The 26962-nt window shown below is 38.2% G+C and overlaps 1 protein-coding gene across 1 annotated transcript in view; it reads right to left on the reverse strand.

Annotated features, from left to right (window-relative positions):
- Positions 1-529: 529 nt before the first annotated feature.
- The window catches only part of LOC137262063 (uncharacterized), a 79616-nt gene continuing 53183 nt past the window's right edge, over positions 530-26962 (reverse strand). Inside the window, exons 2-7 of the mRNA XM_067799850.1 lie at positions 23899-23954; positions 13073-13084; positions 12870-12884; positions 12236-12259; positions 10148-10318; positions 530-1594 (exon numbers count right to left, since the gene is read on the reverse strand). Of these exons, the coding sequence (XP_067655951.1) occupies positions 10151-10318; positions 12236-12259; positions 12870-12884; positions 13073-13084; positions 23899-23954 (275 nt within the window). The 3' untranslated portion in view covers positions 530-1594; positions 10148-10150. The remainder of the gene's footprint in view (positions 1595-10147; positions 10319-12235; positions 12260-12869; positions 12885-13072; positions 13085-23898; positions 23955-26962) is intronic.

Below are 26962 nucleotides of genomic sequence, written 5' to 3' on the forward strand. Positions count from 1 at the left end.
GCTTGTCGTAAGAGGTGGTCAGGCTTTGATGACTTGGTTGATGCATTGAGATTCATGTTGTTGATCTTAGGATTGTCTGCTCCATACTCAGTTATTCACAGATCGCTTCCATATAGCTGAGTGTGATATTGCTGAGTATGTCGTTAAACATCAAACAGATGTAGGTACCTATATCACGGAAGCTCTGACACTCACCCTCGATTATCCGGTGTATCAAGTGCGTTATCAGGGTCCATCTCTGTATTTCTTATCAATTCCAATATCGCCAGCAGTGGAGTAGCCCAGTGGTTAATACGTTCGCTCGTCACACCTAAGACCCGGGTTTAATTCCCCACATAGAGACGATGTGTGAAACCCATTTCTGGGGTCCCCCGCTGCGGGTATATTGCTAACCTGGGTAAAACTTACTCTCTCGCACCTGCGTGTAATCTGATTAAGTTTTGTATCCGGCCATCGAGTCAGATTCAAACCAAATGGTGTCAGATTTTCCCAATGTGTAAACAAACACCCTTGAACACATGCTGGAATTGCTTAACTTACACTTTATTGCAACTGTGTTTGAATTGTTCAATAATTTCTTTAAAAAACTGATTATAACATGATTTTGTATATGTGATTTTGACTTTTAATGAGTAAATCTTCTGGTATCACCTGGTAAACGGGTTGTGTCCATTGCTACTACTCATCACTCATCACATCATCACCGTCTTGTACATTCAGTTCCAAGGTTATATATTGCTCAGTCTGTCGTCACAAATTTTATCAAACAGCAAAAACACCTTCATTCAAAATCTGGACTTGATTGTTAATTTCATGATATATCAAAAGTGTACGACATTGCAAAAATTCTCTTATTTTGTGTAAACGAAGATAAAAGAGTCGCATTTTCAATATCAAATTTTAAAATATCATTTGCATGTCATGTTTTAATAAATGTTTTATTGAGAGATGCCAAAGTATGTAAATGGACACAAGCCAATTATGCTTAATAATTCTTTGTACACATCATAAAAATATACTTTGACATAGTAAACAGTGTCTGAATTGATCATCACAGAATTTAATCTATACATTCAATGCAGTGGTGTTACAGCTGAGTATTGAATTAAACGTAACGTGCAGGGGTCATAGCTTGGAGGTCATTACGGTATATTCTGGTAGACAGTAGGCTTCCAATGACAGTTCAATGTCTGTCACGCTGCCTCATACTCTTCGACAAAATTATGTATTTGCTTCTTTTACAGATTTGCAAAAACCCTTTAATATTGCAGCTGTACAATGACTTATCGAATAACTTTTTCCTGCGGGCATATAGACATTCCAGCATCTTCCGCGAAGTAACCAGCATGCCGTCCATTGTGTTTAGTTATCGGGTGAATACATCTCTTAGCTGACATTAGGCTGTCAGTCTTGTCTGCCACCCCAGAGAAGAACAGATGTGTTGAAGATTGGAAAATATGTAGTCTGTGGAGTCTTGAGAAGTTAGTCTGAAAGTGCTCAGACACGTCTGGAGGGATGGTTGTCATGTGACATGGTCACAGCCTGCCGGACAGATTCTGGAAGTCAGGGGTCAGGGGTCAGGGGTCAGTCTGACCTGAAAGAAACAAAAAATGCAGTTAAATATCATCTCAGCAAAAATAATCTTGAATGATGTTTGCATCGGAATCTGGGGATACATTCATAGCATGGCGAACACTGATCGCATCGGAATGATGAGTAAGACAATTAGATGTCACCCTCCTTAAATTTTAGAGTCGTAAATGTTTTTTTTTTTATGGCCCTGACCTAAGTATTGCTCTGTCGTATTCCCAATGCAGGATATTAACTAGAAAGAATTGCTTTCTGACATACGACCCAAATATTGTTTTGTGTTGTTTTTATCGGATAACACAAGAATTGTTTCTGTCGTATGACCCAAGTATTGCTTCTGTCATATGACACGTATTGTTTATCTCGTATGAGCCAACCTAAGTCAGACAGGTTGTTTTGGAATAATAACAGAGGTAGATGGAGCTTGAAAAGCCCTTTCCTGTGATTATGTTTTAGTGTCTACTTCAGGACAGCCACGTCCAAATATTTCCAAAGGCCAAAACCTACGTAGCCAGGCCATGTGATATTTAGTTATTATTATTCTATCTGCATTCTTAATCTTTATCACTACCGTACAGTGCTTTGTACTGCAGGCTACCCTGTTCCTCTTTGTCACTGCCATTAATTACTGTATATGACATTCATGGCCTTTATTGGTCATCTCCCTTGGCTGTGTCTGTCATCACATCAGCTGTACAAGGAAGTGCTATTGTTTCTCTATCTGTCCATTGTTGAACCTTTGCCTGTTCATTGTTGTTAGAAACCTGCATACATATGTGTGTGTGTAGTCACTTATATACTGAATGTGAGTGCTGAGTCCGGTATTCCGACTGTCTATGTAGGGACAAGTAGTGAGCAGGATTATGCCGCTCGCAGGAAAGGCCCTGGGGTTGAGCTGGAAGTCTGCTCACCTCATTCATGTGTACTCGTTTGTCATGTCTTGTTAAACCGACTAAAGAAGTTCGAACTAAACTACGCCTTCGTCTTCATCAACGTATTCATTTGTCTTCGTCAACGTAGTGTTCATCTTAATCATGAGCTAATTCACCATGAGCCGATCCCCAGTCGTCGCACCAACCATGTACTACGCGTTGACAATTATAACGTTGTTGGAGTATGCGTCACAGTTTTCGAGAAAATAGCTTTAAAAATATGATACTAAGTGCCAAAATGACCCAAGTCAGATTTGGGTAGTTTTGGCTGACAACAGTGATGACTTTGACTGTTTGGGCATGGAACTACCGTCAACTCTTCCTGAAGGAGGTAGAAAAGTCTTCCGACTGCATGGATACCAAGCAAACGAGGAACTCAGAATAACGACAGTTAATACGGTTATAAATTATATGAAATAAAATTTAACAAAATATGTGATTGAACGATAAAATTATTAATTTAGGCCTGTAATCTCCATTTGCCCTCTCCCATGACTTAGGTTGTTTTGGCAGGGTATGATCAAACATGTTGATGTTTATTCCTACTAAATGTGTTTCAAAGAATAATTAACATGTTTTGAAGCTTAAACGATTGATAAAATGTACGGATATTAATTAACATACAGAAGTTTTACGTCATACAATACTTAAATTGACAAATCGATGATAGTTACGGTGTCCAAGACAAAAAGCCACCCCCCACCCCACTCGCCCACCCGATCCCCGATTAGGGCCACATATTGAGACGTCTGAAGCATGATTTGTCGCAAAATTCTTGGTAATTAATCACCCTACAAGATGCCAGTGTACAGCGTTATGCATAACATACACTCAATTGGTGAAGGGTTCGCTCTCACTTTGCAAGAGTCTGACCAAAAGGGTCCTGTAAAGACAACACTGTACTATGGCTGGTTGAGAGATGCGAGCCAAGTACTTACCACTAGCAGCTGAAGGGTTAGCCTTTGTTTAAGGGCTATAGTCTGTATCTACAATGCGACACATTTATGCGACTTGCGTTTCATAACATGATTACAAAAGAACACGATGTCATAAATTATCATACAATGCGTAGTGTTCACAGCAGAATAAAGCCAACGGATATTTTCGGTATCCGTTGGGGTCATATACGGATATCGATGCATATGCAAGTTTTAGGGACTATTTCAAACTGTAAACAAACATGGCGTCACGCCTATCTATCGACGATCGTGTCCAGATTGACGGTCGTGATTACGGTACTGAGAGTGTCTTGATGAGAGAAAATTTGTTTGTTTCTTGTCATTTTTCAAACTAAGTTAATATTTGTTGACATCAGTACGCTCTTTAACCTAAAAGCTGACTGGGAACTACATGACGTAACGCATTTAAATGAGTGATCAGTAGAAAACTGCGTCACCGAGCTTGTGACGTCATGTATTACTACGCACATATTTGTGACGTCATAGATATGTGGGCACATCTCAGGAAGTTTAGTTTCATGCTCTGTGGCAAATGAAATCAAACATTTTTTTAAATTTTAAAGTAAGAATGCCTTTGTATGATAAATAGGTTCTCACACACGTTTGTTTTGGGATGGTTAATACCCTGCATATGTTTATTCCCAATGCAGGATATTAACCATCCCAAAACACACTCGCGTGATAGCCTATATTTACGTGAAGCATTCAGCATACATACTGACGCCTAATAGATGACAGTGAATATATCACGAAACATCACACAGTAAATGATGCTGATCAGATTTACATTCAAACAACAAAATAATTATTTTTAAAACTTATTTTTGTATCTGCACCATTATTTATTGTATACTTATACCTATTACCCTATTTGTGTTCTTACTGTCCGTTTGCTATTGATGGTCAACATTCTACTGCTGTAGCCTGACGTGATGGAACCATTCTAATATTTATGTCCACTAAGTATTGCGGTGTTACAGGGCAAAACAGAATTCCATGTGAGGAAGTGTTTGCGTTATGATAAAAAATCAGCTGACAATATTCGGAGAGAACTACAGCTAATTTCATCAGGAATAGGATCCATAACTGCTCCATTCACTTCAATTTCCCATCTCTTGTGCTCTTAATTTCAACTGGAATCTGTTGGGGATAGGATAGTCAGGACAAGTATTCATTTGCTTGGATGGTAATATATCATGCAGAAAGAATTTCCAACTCTATAACATGTTTTGGCAGTGCCACATATACACATTTCTGCTCATCTGACACCAGTGCAGACAGGTAAGACCTTATCTCACAGAAGAGTGTCATCTGGCTATACATTCAGTGTTACTTGTTTAACTTCGCGAATAAAACCATTAATCTAGCTACCATCAAGGCGGTTTGTATATCTCTGAATGACTGTCACAGAAACCAGTGGCTGATATTATGAACGACGACAGTGTGCTGTCAGGATATATGTGAAAAACAGTTTTGTGATGACAGCGACTAGTGACTTCAAATGTTGTGATGACCTTTGGTGCTACAGGTGATGAGTTGGTTTTCAACCCAAGCATTAAGGTACACTACCTAAGTGAGATTAGTTTTACGCCGCACTCAGCAGTATTCCAGCTATATGGCGGATGTCTGTAAAAAATCGAGTCGGGGCCAGACAATCCAGTGGTCAAGGGTATCAGCATCGATTTGTGCAAATGGAAACCGATGATTTGTGTCAACCACGTCAGCGAGCCTTTACCACCCGATCCCGTTAGCTGCCTCTTCCAGCATGCATGAAGATACTGAAGGCCAATATCCTGACCCGGATCTTCATTGGCACTAACTTACTAGATAATAGAATGACATGAGTGATGTCTATGCTTTCATCAGGAGTCTGTTTCCAGCTGCAGATCCCAGTTAGCGATTGTTCATTCAAGAAGTTTGTTGTTTTGGATTGTTCCTTAGTGTTCGTGAAAATTAAAGTTTTAAATTTAGTTCATATTTTCATCTTCAACAATGTACGTTCCTGTTACTTGTGGAATTACATCGTGAAGGGCACCTCTGTCTGTGTCTCCGATCATTATGTCATGTGAAACGGATTAATTTCTACGAGATTGAATTGTGGTTTGACATACAGACAAAATTAGTATTACATACGTTTTTTATGTTACCTGAACAACAAAAACAAAACACGCTGCATTTTCTTTTCAGTTTGTTCATTTAATTGCATAAATTTTGAATTAAAACACTTCTTGAGACCCTTGATGATAGACACTGGTGAAATTCTGTTGTTTTATGACATTTGATAAGATGTTGATTGCCATGTTCATATTTCTAAATGTAAAAGAGTCTGTTCTATAATGTCATTGGCCATAATGTGGTTATGAAACTAAAAACTAAAATACACTGACACAGTGCTAAAAATTCTGTTTCATGGTTACCAATTTATAGCAACTGCAACTATAAGATTCTGGTTATCTTGTTCAACACCATATTTTTGGCGGAAACGATTTGTTCCACACTCCATATGCATGACATTGCTTGTTATAGACTGAGGCTCATGCTATTACAATCTCAGGAACATGCTGACACTAGGAACTGTTCTATTGTCATTGTTATCATTTAGCATTGAAATAAAATAATAATCATACTTACAAACATTATCATGGTAATTTACACTGAAATAATCAAACTTTTTAAGTATTTGTATGATTTAGTATATATTCATGTTTATTTTGCCATGGAACTGTTCTGACTACGGTTGTTTTGGCATGGAAACCTGTGCTGACTTGTTTTGTCACTTCATGAAGAAGTCACAAATAAACGTTGAAATATTACTGAAAAATAGAATTGTAAGGCCCCATAATCCTTAATGTATGTTTCACGTTATGATTTCTGCCTATTTAATGCCTCTAGTAAAGATGAAATTACCGTTTTTCGCCTCTCCTGTAAAATTGCGAAAAATGACTTAGGTTGTCTTGGCATGCAACATTCACCTATTGTTTCTGTCATATGACCCGAGTATTGCAGCTGGGCGCAACCGCCATAGCAGGTCACCCCAGACATATTCGCCAACATCTAATGTTATCATTTGCTTTCAGAGAGTATGTTTTTACGCTGCTCTTAGCAATATTCCAGCAATATCACGGCGAGGGACATCAGAAATGGGATTCACATTTTGTATCCTTTTTGGGGAATCGAATCTGGGTCTTCGGGGTTCCTACATTCAGCGATCCGTTGATATAAATTTTATCACTGCTTTACGACCAAGGGAATCTGTGTCGATGAGCAATCGAGACTAGGAATGCTCACGCGTTTCTGCAAACCTATGTCCACAGAATAGACATGCACAATCAGTATGAGGACATTTCACGGCGCTCAGAAAGAACATGACGCAAAACAATTCCAACCGCCCAGTTTTATGTTTGGAAAGAGACATTTCTCGATTCTACCAGTTTTCGGGTTATTGAAATGAGGTAAGGTTGCCGGAAGCTCTGTTCACTAGTACCAAGAACTTGGCTTGCTTATGAGAACGTTTCTTCATTTGACCACCGATTGGTGTCCTCCGACCTTCACACAGTGAGGTACCGCCTCAGAGTGAAACATCTGATATTAATGAGAATGACACTGCGCTTATCAAATTACATCTGCACGTTGACGTGTTCAATAATTTCGGGCTTCAATTCCTAATATTTTTATAATTGGAGTCATAGTATAGAGATGGTCCAATTCAGTTTCTATATTTCCCCTTAATTAGAAATTTAACTTCATGAGTGAACATTCTGTTAGAGAGACAGTTTGCTAAAATATGTACATCTGAACTTTCCTATCCAGCAAATTATATTTTGAACATATAGTACTTGTGAAACCAATTATGAAAACAGAATTAAACCCAAAGGCATAGATTTCTTTCGACAAATATCGTTTTTGATCATGCCAATGCTCAGTGCATCAAACGGAACGAGTTTCAACAGAAATGGATTCGAGTGGCTTTTTATTCGGGAGTCTTAATTAAATTAAAAAACCCCAAGTGGTTCCAGACTTCCGGGAAAGGGTATTAAATAACAATATAGCACTACCCGTCTAAAATAATGTCAGTTGTACAAACATATGTATTTTGTGAGAGAAAAAAGAACATAACCTAAATGTTTTCAACACTGTTTTTGAGACGAAGTGGAAGGTTTGGAACATAATCTGATTTTAGGGTGTAACAAGATATGTCAAACGTTGCCTTGGGACATTCACGCTTACAATGAGATTAACTTATACTCTGCAAAAAATAAAAATAAAAACCGCAAAAAAGAAAAATGGAAATATCTGACAGGGTTTTAAAATTTAAAATGAATACACAAAATGAACTTCTCATGTCTAAGTGATTTGTGTGGGATGAAAAACCTATGGCCAAAACGTACCAAAAAAAGTAGGGGAAACTTCACATCAACATGGAATAAACGTGCAGTTAAAATTGCGTTCCCGTTATGCCAACGTCATTTTGTCAACACGACAACGTCCGACCCTACACGGCAATACTGACAACGACGTTTTTCAGAAACCACGACATTCAAGTACATTGCTTTAAAAGTCTCAAGATCTAAGCACCATCGAACTTGTATGTGATGCATATTGGAACAAGCATTCAATGGGATAAACTGTAATCGCACTCGCTCTATGGGGTGACCATGCTGACCTTGAGAACAGTTGACCTTCACATTGACATTCGACTGTGCACGATTAACCTCGGTCAGTGACAGTGACTCGTGCCAGATCTGAACAATTTGTTGTGATCTGTTAACTATATTCATCATAAATATGCAAGTATGGTATGAAAACAACTTTTGCGTTTCTTTTTAGTAGCATATACTTCCGTTCGCAGGAATAAAGTATTCTATTGTTATAAAATACTTTAAACTGTCAAGCATCAACTGCTGCAGGTTGTGATTAATCCTATATTGTTTCACTGGATAATCAAAAGGATTAAAGAAAACGTGTTTCTTGGTGCTAATGGTAAAAGCATCATGCACAATACGAAGTTAAAGAAGGGTAAAAAGAAAACCTGTCACTGAACGTAAAATGCTCCGAATTCAATGTGTTAACTTAATTGTCTGAACAATCATTTAGTAAACCAACAAGCGCCAGCAGCGGCGCTCTCCGGTGACAGTCAATGTGAAGTGTCCTTTGAAATATTTGACAACATAATAACCGAGCCAAAAAGGTTTAAATTCAACACGCCGAATCCAATCGTCTAGCATCACAAACATAGACCTTATTTCCCCACGCACGTCCAAATATCCCTTGTGGGAGAATCCACAGCAATGAAGAGATTTCACAAATCTAATTTCTTCATACAAACAGTTTACGTGAATCATGATGTTTAATTTGCTAACGTCTTCGTTTACATTGCAGCTCAAAAGCCTCGTAAAGTAGGTTAAAGAACTAGCCCTAGTCTATATCAGATCAATGGAAGACTGAACAGATCTGGTACTTCTAGTGATTGTCATCTAGATCTGCCTTGCTCCCCAGATATGGTCTCCCCTGGTAGACTGTTTGGCATGGCAAAGTATGGTTAAGATTAATGACTATTTGAAGATGTTGACATATCGAAAATAGCCCTTGTTATAGAGTAAAATACATTGTTTGATTATTAGATTATAGAAATGGAGGGCCATGATATGCCCATGTATGTTTTTCGCTATCTGGAACGTTTTCTGTCAGTGAAATCCCTTGAATTCAGAACCAATGGCATTTAAACGTTGTTGTGTGGATGTTGATTTGACCTACATAAAAGTTTCGAGTTATCCGCGGTTCGACACAAACGTACGTTATTCGCTGTCTGGAATGTGTTCCGTGAGTGAGATTCCTCAGTATCGCCATGCAATGAAAACCGTTGTGTGGATGTTGAAGTGACAGACATAAAAGTTTTGAGTTAGCTGCAGTTCGACACAAACGCTGTCTGGAAGGTCTTCTGGGAGAGATTCCTTGATTTAAGAACCGCCATACAGTGAAACGGCATTGTGTTATCTAAAACGTTTATAAGTTAACCACGGTTAGACACAAACATACTGAAGAATTAAGAAAGCATACGAAGGGCCAAGCTTGTACTTCGACACAACGACACAACGACACAATGTTGTTAGATTGTATACATCTTTGTCCTAAGGTTTGAATCGTCAAACATGGAGGTAACAAACTTTGGAGAAAACAGTGACATTAGTTAAAACGTAGTTTCAGTATCATGCTTTATGCAGGAACTCCCCCCCCAAAAGTCGAGATACAGCCGAGATGACTTGTCTGTAACAGTGTGATAATGCAATAATGCTTTAGGAAAAAAACTACAAGTTTATCAGCTTATGCTCTGTCTGTCTAGGGAATGTTCTCTGATCAAAACGTCGGAACAATCTCTTAGGAATAGGCCTTCGTATGGAGAACACTCTAGTTACATGGTGGATGGGTTTTGTACCTGTATGCTCGCACCGATCATTGTTAGAAGCGCTACTTATTAAAATGGCGATTTCTGCTTCCTGACATTCAATACTGTGTTTAAGGGAGTGCGCTTAGTATGTTTCCCATGTCGTCTTCGAATATGTAAAATCAGATGAAGAAATTAAAGGCGGGGCAATGAAAAAAATAAGATATAAATGCATCTCAAAATATTAACCGCATGCAAGCAATTCCAAGAACATTGTGTCCCACCTCTTACTTCCTCCGGGAGAGAGACCGCGCCCTGATCATATCGAATATCCTGTCACTGTTTGACCCAGTCATTATCTTCTGTCGCATGAGCCTATGTCTCCAGTTGATGATGTCTTGCAACTGCTTCACTATTGACTCGGGGCTCTCATAACTGCTAGGTGTCTCTATATTCTGTAAATATGGGAAAGAAGAGATGAGAAATGCTTTTGAGCAATTTTAATATATACCATAAAAATGTAGGAGATATTCCATCGCGCGAGCATACTACTAGACAATGCCAATGCATATGAGATTAAAAGTTTCTAAAAGAATGGAATAAATTGTTACATCTTCCTTTATTTTCTCTTCATCATCTCTTTTCTCCTTGGCTTCATCATTTGCATTTTATCAATCTTGTAAATCCTTTATCTCTACTTTTTTGAATGATTTAGTAATCCTTCCAATGATAAATGATACCGGTTGGTGTGCAACAAATCTTTCATTTCTCAAGGATTTATCTTTCAATATAAAAAGAAATCTTCCAGCGTAGAGCTGAGTGCATGAATGAGTTTCGTTTTACGCCGCAATCAACAGTACTCAAGCTATATGGTGGCATTCAGTAGATAATCGAGTCTGGACAGACAATCCAATGGTCAAAAGCATGAGCATCGATCTACACAACTGGGATACGATGACAGGTGTCAACCCAGTTAGCGAGCCTGACCACCCGATCCCAGAGCGGACTTTTTGTGTAATTTTTCGTACATGCGGCATTATTGGTCAAAAGGCCTTATTTGCTGAATTTATAAACCGGTTACCTGTCTCTTGTCATAGAATAGGGATGAAGGGTGTCGAGAACAACAAAGAATACATTACCCGCCTACAAAGTTTTTACATGTTATTTAAGCACCACATCCTGGCTCAGCCAGCTTCAGGAATTTTGGTTCATTCCCGGAATTTTAGTAACTTCAGTTTTGCGAAATAGTGTCTGTTGAACAGAAGACTAATTACTGCGTCTAGACCAGGAAGCGCAAAGGGCAAGAGACTGCGATGTAATATATGGGTACCAAATCTGACTAATTAGTCGCCAGTGTTTGAGTAGATTGTTCTTGTAAATCATTCTGGGAGCATACTTTACTTAAATTTTAAAGGTGAAAGACCAGATGGTCGTTTTTGTCCTCCTTGGAATATGACGGAGGGAAAATCGGCTTCCTCTGTCGTAAAAGTCGTGAAAACTGTACGAATAGACAAATATGTGGCGATACCATGTGTTCAGGAAATGGGACGTGCCGGTCAATATGAAATTGTTCTTCTTTTAATGTATTCCTGTTAAAACGTGAATATGTCACTTTCTGATCCGTGTGATCGACTGAGTTTCTTTTGCGCAGGTTGTACCAATATTCCAGGGGACACCAGGAACGAGCTTCACACATTGTACCATGTGGGGAATCGAACCCGGGACCTCGGCGTCAAAGCAAACGCGTTGACCACAAGGCTAACCCACAACCCCTTCTGTTGCTTAAGATCAATCTATCGCTTTTAGATATTACAAAATCAGTATCGTGTTTCAGGAATGCCTGGTCCAGACTCAGTTGTTTACGGTGAGTAAGTTTAGTTTTACGCCGCACTCAGCAATAACCCAGCGGTCTGTAAATAATCGAGTCAGGACAGTTAATTTAGTGATCAACACCATGAGCATCGATCTATGCAACTGGCATACGATGGCATGTCTCAGCGAGCCTGACCACCCGATCCCGTTTGTATCCTCTCACGACAAGCATGGGGTGCTGAAGATCAATTCAAATCTGGATCATCGAAATTAATTTTTATAGGAAGGTTTATATTAATATATTTCTTTCAACCATTGTAGGTAGGAATTGTTCTGATGATGGCATCAACAATTTGGTCGGTTACATTGAGATACGGTGCAAACAATATTACAGTATTAAGAATATGCGTAGCGGTAGATTTTAGGCAGAAAGTACTAATACAAATCTCAACCCTCTGTTTCCGATGACATATCAGATAGGTGGACGTCGAAAATACACGATGTTGCATTTTAATAACCAGTGGAATTAAACATAGAATAAAATACCGTGGATTACATACCTGTACATAATTTCTTTTACGAAACTGAAAAAGAGAATAAAAAGGTAATAAGAGATTCATATTATGTGAATTCAAGTGAATATGTACTTTGTTTGATGGCATGTGTGATTCAGTTTGCTTAGAAGAGTTCTGCTGCTTTATGTGTGCCAGGAGCCTAGGTCTTGGGATCTCTGATGCGCCCTGGTTCGGTGATCAGGTGTGTTTGCATGATGTGATGTATGATGTAAGAGGACGTTACCTCTTGGGCTTTCCTTCCACAGTTTTCTGATCGCCGTGATTTAAATGAATTAATGTTCAAAACGGCATTAAACTATACTCATTCATCCACTATTTGATCAATCCACTTATGCTCACTTAATACATAGGATATCGTAATACTTATGATCACTTCATATTTATAATCACATACTTGTGATCAGTTAATACGTATGATCTCTTAATACTTATGATCACTTCATATTTACAACCATATCATAGTTAGGATGACATCATACTTATGATCACTTCATACTTGTGATCATTTCACATTTATGATGTCTTCACGCTTATGATCACTAAGTATTTATGATCTTTCCATACTTATGACCACTTTATACTAAGGATCGCTTCATATTTATAATCACTCCATACTCACTCCGCCTGGACAGTTCTGAAACAAGAAACAACGTTGTTAAGTATTACAAAATATACATAAAACCTTCACCGTATATCATACAATATTTTTCAAAGTACATTACAATTAAGGTAGGCTCTTCAGATATTTTCCATTTTTGAAATGCACATGAGATTACTGCATTAACTTAGATTCTAAATATAGTGGTGAAAGCTGCAACTTACCCGTGGGTGTGCCTGTAGGTTTGGAAACAAAAACCCAGAATGAGCTGTAGATTACATTAGTAAATTCAATAATAACCAAACTTAAAGATAATGGACATGGAACGACAAAAATCAATGCTATTATTCCAAGTCACCATCCAGCCACCAGTTAATATGAATTATATGGAATCTGCGGACCTTTTAAACTACAGAAATACGCCAGACCGTTCAACAATTGTGTGAATTGATCCTCTGTAGCTATTTCTGCAAGAAGCTGCATCTGGTGACCTTGAAAACCATGACACAATGTGACCATTCATTAAATCTGACCCGTACATGACACATTTTTTCAGGATTTTAAGCGCCCTACATCCAGCAACCAGTCAATCCTAACCCAAATTGAAATAATCTACAACTCACAAACTACAGCCTGTATCTCCTGCGGCTCTATGACCGACTCTATTATAGGTTTCAAATTGGAACAAAAATATCACCGTAGATATTGGAAATTACAATTAACGTTGAAACGGTTTATAGTATCTCATTCTGTCATAGGATTTTGAAAATATCGAGTTGTGTCCTGGTAAAGGGGATTAGATCCAACTTCTGCATTGTATTTTCACACTAATGACTATTATTGATGATTATATCAGTAGTAAAGCAAATGTTCCATTGGTTTTCTAATTCGATTATGATATATTCGTATTTGTATAAATTTCAATCTTACAATGAAGTCGTGAAGATGACATAGGACAAAATTAATAATTAATTTGTGTTGGTACAAGAGAGGAAAATCGCTCTTATTCCATTCTAACTGAAATGTTTTGCGCAATATTGACTTTAGTCTGTATGATAAAAACGTTTAGAAGCAGATTTATAACTTATCTTATTTTTTAAAGAAATTCTGTGCACTTACTTCATCTTTTGAAGTTGAAAATTGTCTAACATGAAAGATTGAACTTTTCACGTGGTACAAGAATAGATGTTTACCTCTCCATTTTCATCAGCAGAAAAACCTCTGAAGGTTGTACAATTAGTAAGTATCATGTTTTCAAATCACAGCCTGCGTTCCTAACAGGAAATGACCGAGGTACAAATGTGAGACTAAGTATCAGTTCTCCGGGAAATAATTTGTCTGTTCCCTGTCACTCCTTGTCGTTGTCAGCGTCTTCCCCGTCGATGAAGGCGCGGTGTATTAATTTCCCACCTAGCGACCTACGTCGAACACGGGAACAGTTTCCACGTCAGTAAAGGCTGTACCAAATTTTGAAGGGGAACATTTCGTTTCCTGTGTCTTGTTCTGAATGTGGCGCAGTACACTTGTGAAACCCACTTCTGTATAGATACACATGGGTTGGATCAATAGCTGGACACAGGACACAAACAAATGTGTTCACGCATGTTTCTGTATGCTCCTCTTAAAAAGTAACTAAAAGCGACCAAGAAATATAATGTTAATAAAGCATTGGAACACTGATGCAGAAAACGTGTACAAGAACGTTTATGTCAGCAGACACAGTTTACTTGTACCGTGAAGCGGTGGGTTAGGCCAGTGGTTTAAGCGTTCGCTCTGCATGCCGAAGACCCGAGTTCGATTCCCCACATGGGTGCAATGTGTGAAACCCATTTATGTCCCTCTGCCATGATATTGCTAAAATATTGCTAAAAAGCATAAAACTGAACTAAATCACTTGCCATACGCAGCAGTTCCATACACGTGCCTGTCCTTGCCGGTGGTAATACCGGATCATCATTTGTTTTAATAATGGCTGATTCTGCCAATCAGTTTCTATCAAATCATGTAATTTCTTAAAATCAGTGCTAATGTTTTTTTTTTCATTATTCTATTTTTTCTCTCGCCCGCCTGTTTTCTTGCTGGTTTGAGATGAAAAACACACTAAACCTATCGACTGCCTTACCGGACACGAGAGTACATGTAGCAAGTAACATGTTGTAATGGTGTTCACATGAAACAACTAGCTGGAACATGTGACATTTTAACAACTGAAACGTACCTGACACATCTGTATCCATGCAGCAAGTTAAAGACAAGAAGTCATAATTATGTTTCAGGTGATGTATAAATGTGACACCTCTTTGTCAACTGATAAGGTTCATTTCGTCACACTATAGTATGACTGGAATAAAAATAAACATAATAACAGACCCGTGAAGATCCGTGTTAGAACTGATCTTCAGTAACCCATACTGTACTAAAGGGATCGGGCGGTCAGGCTCGCTGACTTGGTTGACCCATGTCATTGTATCCAAGTTGCGTACATTGATGCTCAAGCTGTTGATCACTGGATTGTCTGGACTAGATTTATATATAGCTGCAATACTGCTGTGTTCGGCGATAAAGAACCAACCAACATACTATCAGTATGTTGTCTATATGATATATTACACATGTTACAGTCAGATTGTGAAATTAGTCATTTCTTGAAAAGGAGGGTCAGCCGTTTCGCGTCAATTTGTGTAACAAAATCAACATACTCCAGTCATTTCATGAAATTTCTTTTAGTGGCAATAAGCAATGTGATGATGTTGATTTTGTGATTCGCATTTGTAGATTAAGTTGAAATGAAATGGCGGAAGTATATTGATTGTTGTTACACAAAATGACGCCAAATTGCTGACTCAGTCATTTCACGAAAATACGTTTACCTCTCCATTTTCATCAGCAGAAGAAAACCTGAATGTTGTACAATTGGTAAGTATCATGTTTTCAAATCACAGCCTGCGTTCCTAACAGTAAATGACCGAGGTTTATATATAAAGATGACACCCTCTCTAAAGAGACAGTTTGATGTGCTCAAAGGCAGGGATCACGTGGTGTGACATGCTATGTATCTGACACGGGATGGATTATACCATTGTCACATAACACTTATAGCCATATAGGCAGGCAAAATGGATTCACATGTTTTTGACATTCTGGAATAAAAGCGACGAAAAGACAGTTAAAGGATGTTCCGCGTGTATCTCTAAGCTAAAACATATGATGGTCATAATAGTTCTAAAATGGTTTTCACATATGCTTGACATATCTTTGGATTTCACACATGCTTGACATATCATTGGATTTCACATATGCTTGACATATCATTGGATTTCACATATGCTTGACATATCATTGGATTTCATAATATGCTTGACATATTATGACTGCGTCTCTTACCAAGAGAAAGTCAAACGGAAAATCAAACGCTTCACGTCTTTTTAAAGTCTGTATCTTGTCTTTGTCATAACAATGTAAACACTTTTAAACTGTAAGATATGCAAACAGTGGAGATTACAACAAAGAAATAGCGATCTTCACAAGGTCTTGTTAGAAAATCAATACTTTCATCCTAAGTCAGACCATTCAACTGTAGCAGTTTGTGTTTGACGTAAAACGATATAAAATTCAGCCACTTTTTACTTCGTAATTGGTCTGTTAACAACAGCTGTTCCGCGTAAGTATGCCCGTCTCAAAACTGACATAGGAGACGAAAGCGGAACCAGCGTCTATATATAATGTAAAAAAACAAGTAAAATAACACTGCTCTGTGTACTAGAATCTTGCTGTTTGATACTGAGGGTACTGGGTTAATTGTATTGACGTCATACTCACCAGCTGATCACGCATGGATGCAAAAAACAAACAAAGTGCACGGTATTAAAAATAGGTCGCTATAATCATACACTGATACCGGAAGCTTAGTACAAGGAACCAAACAACACAAGAACGAGTAAAGAGAAATAAGAGTATTATTATATGTAATCAATAATAATAAATTTTATGAAATCTGTGAGTAAAAACAGGTTTAACGCTGCTTTGAACAGTATCCAGTTATATAGCGGGTTTGCCCCTGCAATACGCCTGGGAAAACCTAAGTGATAAAGTTATAAATGGTTTTTTGCATTACTTTGGTGAACCAAAGGAGAGCCAGAAGTGTCACCATTGGGCCAGATGTAGGATTCGAACAACCCACGACCAGTGGATCATTAAGGGAACTGACAGCAACACTGCTGCATGGCGACAGGCGTCGACTTAGATGAAGTAGCTGTCTACGCCCACATGAATGGTCTTAAAGGTTTCTGGGGCCGTGACGTAGCTTAGTGGCTGAAGCGTTCGCTCGTCAAGCCGAAGCACCGGTTTCCATTCCAAAGTATGTACAATATGTGAAGTGCATTTCTGTTGTGTCATATTGCTATAAGCGGAGCGAGATATACTCACTTCCTGTTTCAGCTTGGATTAGATGTTACTAATAGTCCACAGAGAGTGGAGGAGAAGAAACATCTTACTATAGATATAGGATCTTTTATCTTTAACCAAACCAAACACATAAAACTGTTGGACGACATCCACAAGTCCACAACTTCCTTTCAAGGAGCTCATTTGAAGGCTAATTCTGACTCCAGAAACTGGACGTCAAGGTCTTCAGTGAAGCAAACGGCACTTGCGAGTGGGAGCGTGTAAGTGAGGAAATGTTCTCTTCCCGGATGAGCCCGTGAAGATCCGGGTTGGAATTGATCTTCAGTCACCCATGCTGGCCGTAAAAGCGGTTGGTTAAGATCGCTGACTTGGTTGACGCATGTTATCAATTCCCAGTTGCGTACATCGATGCTCATGCTGTTGATCAGTGGATTGCCTGGTCCAGATTTATTTACAGATCGCCGCCATATAGCTGGAATATTGCTGTGTGCGGCGATAAACTAAACTCGCTCATTGACTTCACCGATGAGCACGTGTCAACAGGTTGGGGACTTGAATGTTGTGTGGTACCGAGAAGAGACTTTTGCAAACACGGGTTGCCTGCAGAACGCACTGGTGATGACGTTTTAGCACTTTAACGCCAGACCAAACGCCCCTGCAGTAGTACAACAGTCATGTTTATGTGTTACCCTATAAGATGCAGGAAATGGCACTGAATCCTCCAACAACGCTGCAGGAGCTTCGACAAATCCCTCCTTGGTTATTGGATGGTCTTTTAGTGGCCTCAGTGAAGTGAAAATACCAGGCCAGCATAAACGCCCAAGGTGGACACACACGCTTCTGACCGCGTGAACGTGCTTGTGGACCTCCGTTTGTGATATGGCTCATTTGCCTTAGCAATTACCATGTGTCTTTTCATGCAGTAGCCTATCTTCGCGGCAGTATGAGGTAAACGCTGATTCTGTGTGCCAGTTGCGTGTCCAAATAACTCTTGCCTTTAGGTTATTTTTAAAGAACCAACCTAAACAGAATAATCCTTTCATTATAGGGTTTGGGTGCCAAATTAATCACATAACCAATACCTAAATAATGAATAATAATGCCACACAACTCGCATGTTCACATGCTTTGGTGAGTCCTAAATGCATATAAATATGAGTACTCACCCTTAAACCCTTTATGATCACACATCGATGACGGGGGTTGAAAAAGAAGCATAGTTCTGTGTTAACAACATGTAATGGGTGATACAGTTTTACTTTATATATTCTCAGGTGTACGTTTACGTCATTAAAAAAACCCAAAGAACAACGATCACAAGAACATATCTCGTTAAATTGTTTAATAATGTCGATCACAGAGTATTCTTTTAATTTTCATAAATTTACAGATATTATTTTGTCATAAGAAGAATTGTACAGTGTGAGCTGATAATATTCTCAGCAACACAACCTTTTCAGCATTTCACTGTGCAGCAGTGTATACAATAACTAGTCGATACAAAATTGTAACTATGGCATTGTTCGAAAGGTAGCTAAAGATGGATATTAATTCCACAGTATTGATGAAAAACAATTATAAATACTAGTGTAGAAGACACTAAGATGGTACAATAGGCGACAGCATGCGAGGTGATACGGATACAACAATTGCACACGCACGTACACGCACACTCACTCACATAATGAAATTTCATCTTTGGAGAAATATTACCTTGAAATTTTACTATTATATGCCACGCTGAACATGGAGATAGCCCCGATTGTATGAGGTAGGTTTCCTATCCTGGATATTAGTCTACTCATGCATTATACAATATGATCACTAAGAACTTATGATACAATGACGTGACAGTTGACTATATTCTCGCAAATACCAGAATATGTGACATATATGTGTTTTTGAGAATAAGGAAATTAAACCTCATACATGCTTCAAGAGGACCTTCACCGTAAACTAGCAGGTGACATAGCTCATCAATTTACAAATCATTTCCCTAGAAGACAATACTCATAAAATGACGACATGACATTGACTGTGACTTTGAATATGACGGCGACTAAGTTATAAATAGCATACCGCTGACTGCATATCACTGTGATACATCTTATACACTCATGTGCTGCATGCAGTGATTATCGAAGAAGGAATTGATAATGCAATCTCCTGGTGTTTCAATTCTATATGCAGACATGTTACGACAGCATGACTAAAACGTTTTTTTTATCTGTGACAATATTCATCGTCAAATGTATTTGGCACTTTTGTGACATCTTATCAGTCCTCATAACCATATACCACCAAAAGGAGATAACATAAATGAATTGGCTAGTAGTTTTCAAACATAGATCAGAACGTAACAATTGACGTCACATCGAGCACACGCTCCAATTAGAATCGGGGACAGCTATATTGCACATCTGAAAACATTGTTAGAAGTATCACATTCGCTCCAATAACCCCAAGGGTCACATAAAAAATGCGTTATCGCTTAGACCTATTATCCAAGTCACGATCATTATGTCCCATTAAAATACATATGGATTTCACACACACGATGGATTAATGACACTGAACAATTAATTACACAGACATTTAACAAACAAGAGACGATTTTATTTAACTACACTTCACTGATCTCGATCAATGACTCTTTTTCTTTGATGATAAAATCGTCAACCATGCATTTTCGCTTTGCATGTTCTGAATAACACTTACATCAAACACCATTAACACGGAGTAATAAAGTGACAGATAATTGCCAATATGGACAGTCTATAGAAACAGTGGGTGTAACTGTCTCTATCATGCATTAATGAATCTGGTTCTATATTAGTATTAGCACCATATAAAAAAGTCGTATTTGCTTATCTGTTTTGGAGAATACCTGGCTATTGACATTGAACATAAATCTCAGTATACACACGCAAACATGAAACATAATTGCTAGATAATTGATAACAACGTTACGGTTATGTCTTGGTATTGTGATACATTATGCTTTTTGATATATTTGTTTACAATTGGACTGAAGTAAGCTGGCCGATCACATGCAGTTGTATATACTCATGGAAACAAATAAGAGAACACATGAAAGTACACGCCTTCCTCAATGCTTTTCCAGATTGTAACCTACAGTGCAATACAAAACATGCGAAGAAACCTGGAAAAGAATATGAGAACCCTTGTACTTTCACGTGTTCCCTTATTTGTTTCCATGAGTATATGTAGAGGGAATCGGTTTGAGGAGAATGCATGGGAGATATTAAACGAGGTAAATAACCTGCACTCACCGGGGGAGGGCTCTAGGGTGAAGACAATTATATACAAAGATGTTACTATCTACAGAAATAAGGACACACAACGTTCCTACGTGTAAATTACCAACGAATATAGCGGCACCTGTTTTGCAAGAAAATTTTAAATGATTGTGCAAAGGCATAATAATGTGCAGTTTTCTAGTCAGGAGCCATATTTTCTTGACTTGCCAATATCCGAAGCTGATATAGTGAGACGTTAACCAAATTTGGACATCATCCATGACGGATGGAAAGATCACAAGTATTAAGTAACGTCACAAAATTATGCTTCGTCACGTCAAGTAATTGTGCGTTGTCACGTCACGTAAGTATGTATTTTCTGAATCCAGGCTCAAGGAAATTTGAAGGTGAGGTAATTTGAACGCAGTGAATACAATCTGTGAATACACATTCCCTATCATTTCTAATGAGGCGTGAATGTGCATAATATGAATGCTCTAATATACATATCTGTCCGGATACCCATTTCACAAATTTGTGAAAAGAACTGAACATTCTTTATTGTTCTATAGATGCAAATACATTCGTTGGTATACTAGTACACACATCATGACAAGCATCTACTTTCCCTGCCTTGTGAGTGTGCAATGTGCAATGTGCTGACAAAGCGCTATGTCTACATGTGTGCCTAGGTAGAACCCTCACTACTTACCATGTACTACACACAGGTAGGGAAACAGAGGGAGCGATTGTTAGTTACTCGGTACATGAAAACATGTAAACTACCTTCGACAAAGAAGGCCACCTTTCATTATAGACACCTACATTTTAATCTGATTTTATAGGTTTTCTTATCTACAGGTTATGTACCAAACAGAAGCTTTGGTATAATTGAGAAGAAGCGCGTTCCACAGAGTTGTGTTTTATTGCCTTGGGCCGGAATGGTGTCAAATGGTAAAGAAAGCAAGTACCGATTGTTTCACCATTTATTGCCATGAGACATTATTCTGGAATATTTCTTGTCTTCGAGCTTCTTTCCGAGGTCGAGTGCAAGAAAAAACACCGAAAGGGAGAAAAAAGAATTTATCTTAACTTATTGTTAAGAAGAAGATCAGGAAGAAGTGTTGGACTGGAAGACAAAGATTTGAATCGATACCCGAATTGTTTGACTATACATGTACTAGCTATCTTGATGTAAATTATAGTTCTGATTTTAGCAATTTTGGTTTGCTTGATAGTTTGTTGGATATTAATAATCCAGCATATGTGACGGTGCTTTCGATCTGTACATGACATTCCAGCGAGTAATATTATGCCATACAGTAGTTACGTCAGTATAAGAATTCGAAACATTTGTTTTGAAAGGTTGACATGTTGACAGCCTTGGACGAGCTGTTTTGACAGGGTACTTATGGACAGTACGGAATGCACTGCTTCTGACAATAGACATGCCAACCATATGGGACGAACTGATTTGACAATAGCTCAGGACATGTTGACAATATGGGAAAACGTATTTTACCAATAGACATGTCAACAGTAAGGTACAAACTATATCTGACAGTAGACATGTCAACAGTAAGGAACATACTATATCTGACAGTAGACACGTCAACATATGGGACGAACGTTTTGACAATAGATCAGGACATGTTGACAATATGGGAAAACGTATTTTACCAATAGACATGTCAACAGTAAGGGACAAACTATATCTGACAGTAGACATGTCAACAGTAAGGAACAAACTATATCTGACAGTAGACATGTCAACGTATGGGACGAACGTTTTGACAATAGATCAGGACATGGAACGAACTGCTTTTGCCAATAGACTTGTCAACAGTAAGGGACAAACTGGTTCTGACAGTAGACATGTCAACGTATGGGCCGAACTGGTTTTGACAATAGATCAGGACATGTTGACAATATGGAACGAACTCGTTTTGACAATAGACATGTCAACAGTATGCTGAAAATGATTTTGGCTAAAGGCATGTCAACAAGCTGGTTCTGACAATATGGGAAGAATTGGTAGACAGTAGACATGTCAACAGCACGGGACGAACTTGTGTTGACAATAGACCTGGACATGTTAACAATATGAGACAAACTGGTTTTGACAGTAGACATGTCAATAGTATGGGACGAACTGTTTTTGACAATAGACCTGTCGACCGTATGCTACAAAATGGTTTTGACAATATACATGTCAACAATACGGGTCGAACTGGTTTTGATAATAGACATGTCAACGATAAGGGACGCACTGGTTTGACAATAGACATGTCAACAATGTACGACAAATTGATAACGACATTGCACGCGTCCGGACCCTGAAACAAACTGGTTCTGACAATAGACATATTGACGGTATATGGTTCCAGTAGGCACAATTACGACATCCAAACACAAATATGAACGAGACACGCGTTATGCCGTGGAATTCATTTCACTTATAAGGCATATGAGATGCATGTTGAACATAATGATACGCTGTAACATACAATGAATCAATGAGACACGATGATAACAGAGATTAACCTAGCATCAACATTTCTCTAATCACATATTGCAAACCCGATCAAATACAAAAATGTCGAACAAAATAAAAAGTAAACACATCCGTTCGAAATCTCTTTCCTCTTCACTGATGTAACGGTAAAAAAGGAGAAAGTACACTATCATTATGACTATTTTGGTTCTTGAAACGCCTATATTTATTTAGACAGAGAAGGTGCAATTTCTGTATACACTTGCTGAACTGACAATCTGGAGTAACGTATCTAAAGGTATATTTTCTATGTTATCATGAACTGGCAGTGAACGTAATGTCCTTACTGACTTTGTATTCATCAAATCTATGGAATGTATTTTGAATCTGAGTGGTGATTTGTTGACTGAAGTTATCTGGAATAGTGTTCATTAACTTCGTTTTTCCACCTGTGTAAGAAATAAACTTTGTACAATCAATGATACACAGCTGAATATACCATCTGACTTTGAATTGCACCATGGCAGCCTTTTATGGCATACTAAATTGAGTATTTTCAACATGTGCCTCCATCGCTAAAAAATCTCTGCCATGGTTACTCCGGAGATAGTGACCAAACACTTTTTACTCTCCATGTTTCATGGATCAATGTTCTTGAAAACCAAGTGTCAGTTTTGATAATGGACAATACTGAAACATGCGTTTTTCCCCTGTTGATCAATATTTTTCTACAATGTGTCATTCAATGTAAACACAACTATGTTTTTCAATTTTATGGACTTATGCATTATGACAATATGCATATTATACACTTTGTTTTTGTGCAATATTTAATGTTCTTTTTCTCCTTATAGAACTATAGAACCCATAAAATACCAATTATTCAACATACCGCTCTTTTCAGCACGTGTGATGACTGCTGTGAAACTTCGACTTGTGGAATGTATGCTGAAAACAGATAATAATACATCTAAATAAAAATAAAAAAAATAATGAAAAATTGTCCATAAACATTATGCTAAATTTGTGGCAGGTGAGTGAGTTTAGTTTATTAGACTATTCCGGCAATATCACGGCGGGGGACACCATTGTAACCATGTTGGAATCGAACCCGGGTGTTCAGCGACACGAGCAAACGCGCGCGAGAGAGAGAGAGAGAGAGAGAGAGAGAGAGAGAGAGATAGATAGATAGATAGATAGATAGAGAGAGAGAGAGAGAGAGAGAGATGATACAACCAAACGTAGAAAACATCATTTAATCAATACGAAAAGGAATTACAGGTAAAGAAAACAAACTATTGCATAGCAAGATGCCTTCATCTTATTGACGTATTAGTGTAATAGAAACATATCTCATTCATAATATGCAGCCATAACGAAAGACTATACTATTTTGTATATAGAATGACCCAGAATATACGTTTGTGCACGGAATGCCGCGCCTTGTTCCGGGGTATGTGATAATGCACTTCATTAAATGCAAATAACAATAAATGGTAATTTATTTATAAATACAGACGTTAACAGGGCCCTGTATATTGATGGGAGGCTTAATGCTTTCAGTGGTCTTCATCTGTTTTCATTTGTTTGCGATGGTCACTATGACAAATTATGCATACATGTCAGTGCTACTTCACAGCATTTCGGTGTCATTGTTTCAAGAAGGATCACAATAAGGTGTATAAGGGGATTGTTACAGGTAATTGGTGGTGATTTTTTAAAGGTATTTGTAAGTCGACTGTTCATACATAGTACTGAGAGATAACCTACTTCAATGACAGAGGAATGGTGGGCGGAATGGTAGTCTAGTGGTTAAAGAGCCGAAGAACAGTGTTCGATTCCACGCATGAATATAATGTGTGAAGTCCATTTCTGATATGCTGGGATATAGCTAAAAACGGTGCAATACTAAACTCATTCACGCCGTTGAATGTAGGAAGTCAGGGGCGAAGCATCATGTGTATTTTCATAAATTCTTTAGAGACTGATATTAAGTTTTCAAAAGTAAATATGGTTCAGAAACATATGGTACCATAGCTGAGGTATATAAGTGTCACTCAGGCCATCACTTCTTCCCCGACTCGTCCTGTAAGCTCTAAATACATTTTGCAAGCAATTTCGTCTCCAGTTCACCCCTTCCATTGTCTCCATTTCGTCCGAGCACACATTCGAACAATTAATCAACAAAACAAGTCAGTAATTGACAAGGATTAATGTACGGCGTTCACAAGTAGCACCGAGTTTACCATAATACCAGATTTGCTGGAACTAAGACAAATGCAACAGGGAATAAACCACTGAGCTGGAACGGCAAACATTGAAACAACGTTGTTAGTTGTCACGCCAAGGCTACCAAGAAGCAAAGATTTATTGAAGATAGAGATACATTTCTACATAAATCTTTTTCTTGCTCGAAGACCTGTTACGTTCACAGACTGATGGGTTGAAAGTTTGCAACACTGTTGTCTCTCAGTGTGAAGAGTGTTTCAACACAGTTCTAAATGTGCTTGCCAGAATGATCGATTGTAAAATCTCGAGGCTTTTTGTCCACCGAGGTTTGTCGTAAAAACCAGTGTTGGTCGTGGTGTGATGTGGTGAATTAACACACGTCTACCGTCTGTAGGGGACACATTGATTTATTTTTCTAACTAGGAAAAGAAATGTGAGTTTGAGATATTTTGTGCAAAACATTACACGTGTATGATATGAGTTATGACAACGACTATTGCCGGGTTAAAACAATATCGAAACAGTTTCGTAGAAGAAAATGTAACGATTCCGCGGTCAGCGCGTTATATCGATCTGATGCGTAGTATTAGAACTCGACAAAGAATGGTATTTGTTATTATCATACAAGTGAAGATCTGGTTTAGAACTGATCTCCAGTAACCCATACTTGTTGCACAATGTAACGGGATCGGGTGATCAGGCCCGCTGACTTGGAATTCACATGTCACCATATTCCAACCGTATAATTATATAATTAGATACGAATTTAGCAAGCTTTCGTGAATAATCACCTTCAACCAATCCATTAGAGCATTATAAAATATTTAGAACCCAGTTTGACTTTATTTTAAAACCTGAAGATACAATATTCATTCGTACTTAGTGCTGGATTCAAAAGCTCAATAACAATCAGTACAAACAAATATATATCGCTTGCTATAGCAAAAGTACCACCAAACTCCTATCTTAGATACTAATTGGTACAATCGAGGAAGGAGAAACTTAATGCTCACAGAACATATTTGAGACAGAGGAATATCTAACACTTGACAATCTCAAGATTTCAAGGGATTTGTTGGGCATTTTGCAAACCATGTTCAATTCTGTCAAACCTAGTATTTTCTCAACTGTGTATGTCACCATTTCACACAAAACCGGAATGTAAAGATTCCACATGCTGTTACTACTGTGCAGGAACACCTTACATGCAGCTAAACATCTATCGCTAGTGGAATATGTCTAAAAGGTTGTCAGAAACAACAGTCCTCGTTTCATCCAGGTTACCATCATCTAAGATGGTGGCATCTTGTAGGCTGCTTATTCCACTGAATAATGAACGAGTCGCGTTTTGCAATATTCCACTAATTTCACGACGGCGAACACTAGAAATGGGCTCCACACTCTGTACCCTCTCGGGTACTCACTACTAAGCTACACCGCCGCCTAGCACAAAGGATGATTAACCTGTCCGAATTTTTTCGGAGAATGCTGGAATGGCGTCCTCGTCACAAGAAATGACATTTGAAATAAGAGCACATGTGGGAATGATTAATTAATATTTCATTTCGTAATTCTATGATAACAAACATGTGTTTTGCATTGTAACTTCCTAGGCTCAAGTTAGTAAAAACTATTTGAACGATACGTTTTCCTTAGTGTGATACAGCTAAAACAATAGTTTCCTTAGTAAAGAAGGCAATGCCACAATGTTGCAGATTATTGCAAGT

Source organism: Haliotis asinina, chromosome 14, assembly GCF_037392515.1.
Source record: "Haliotis asinina isolate JCU_RB_2024 chromosome 14, JCU_Hal_asi_v2, whole genome shotgun sequence".
Taxonomy (NCBI): Eukaryota; Metazoa; Mollusca; class Gastropoda; order Lepetellida; family Haliotidae; genus Haliotis; species Haliotis asinina.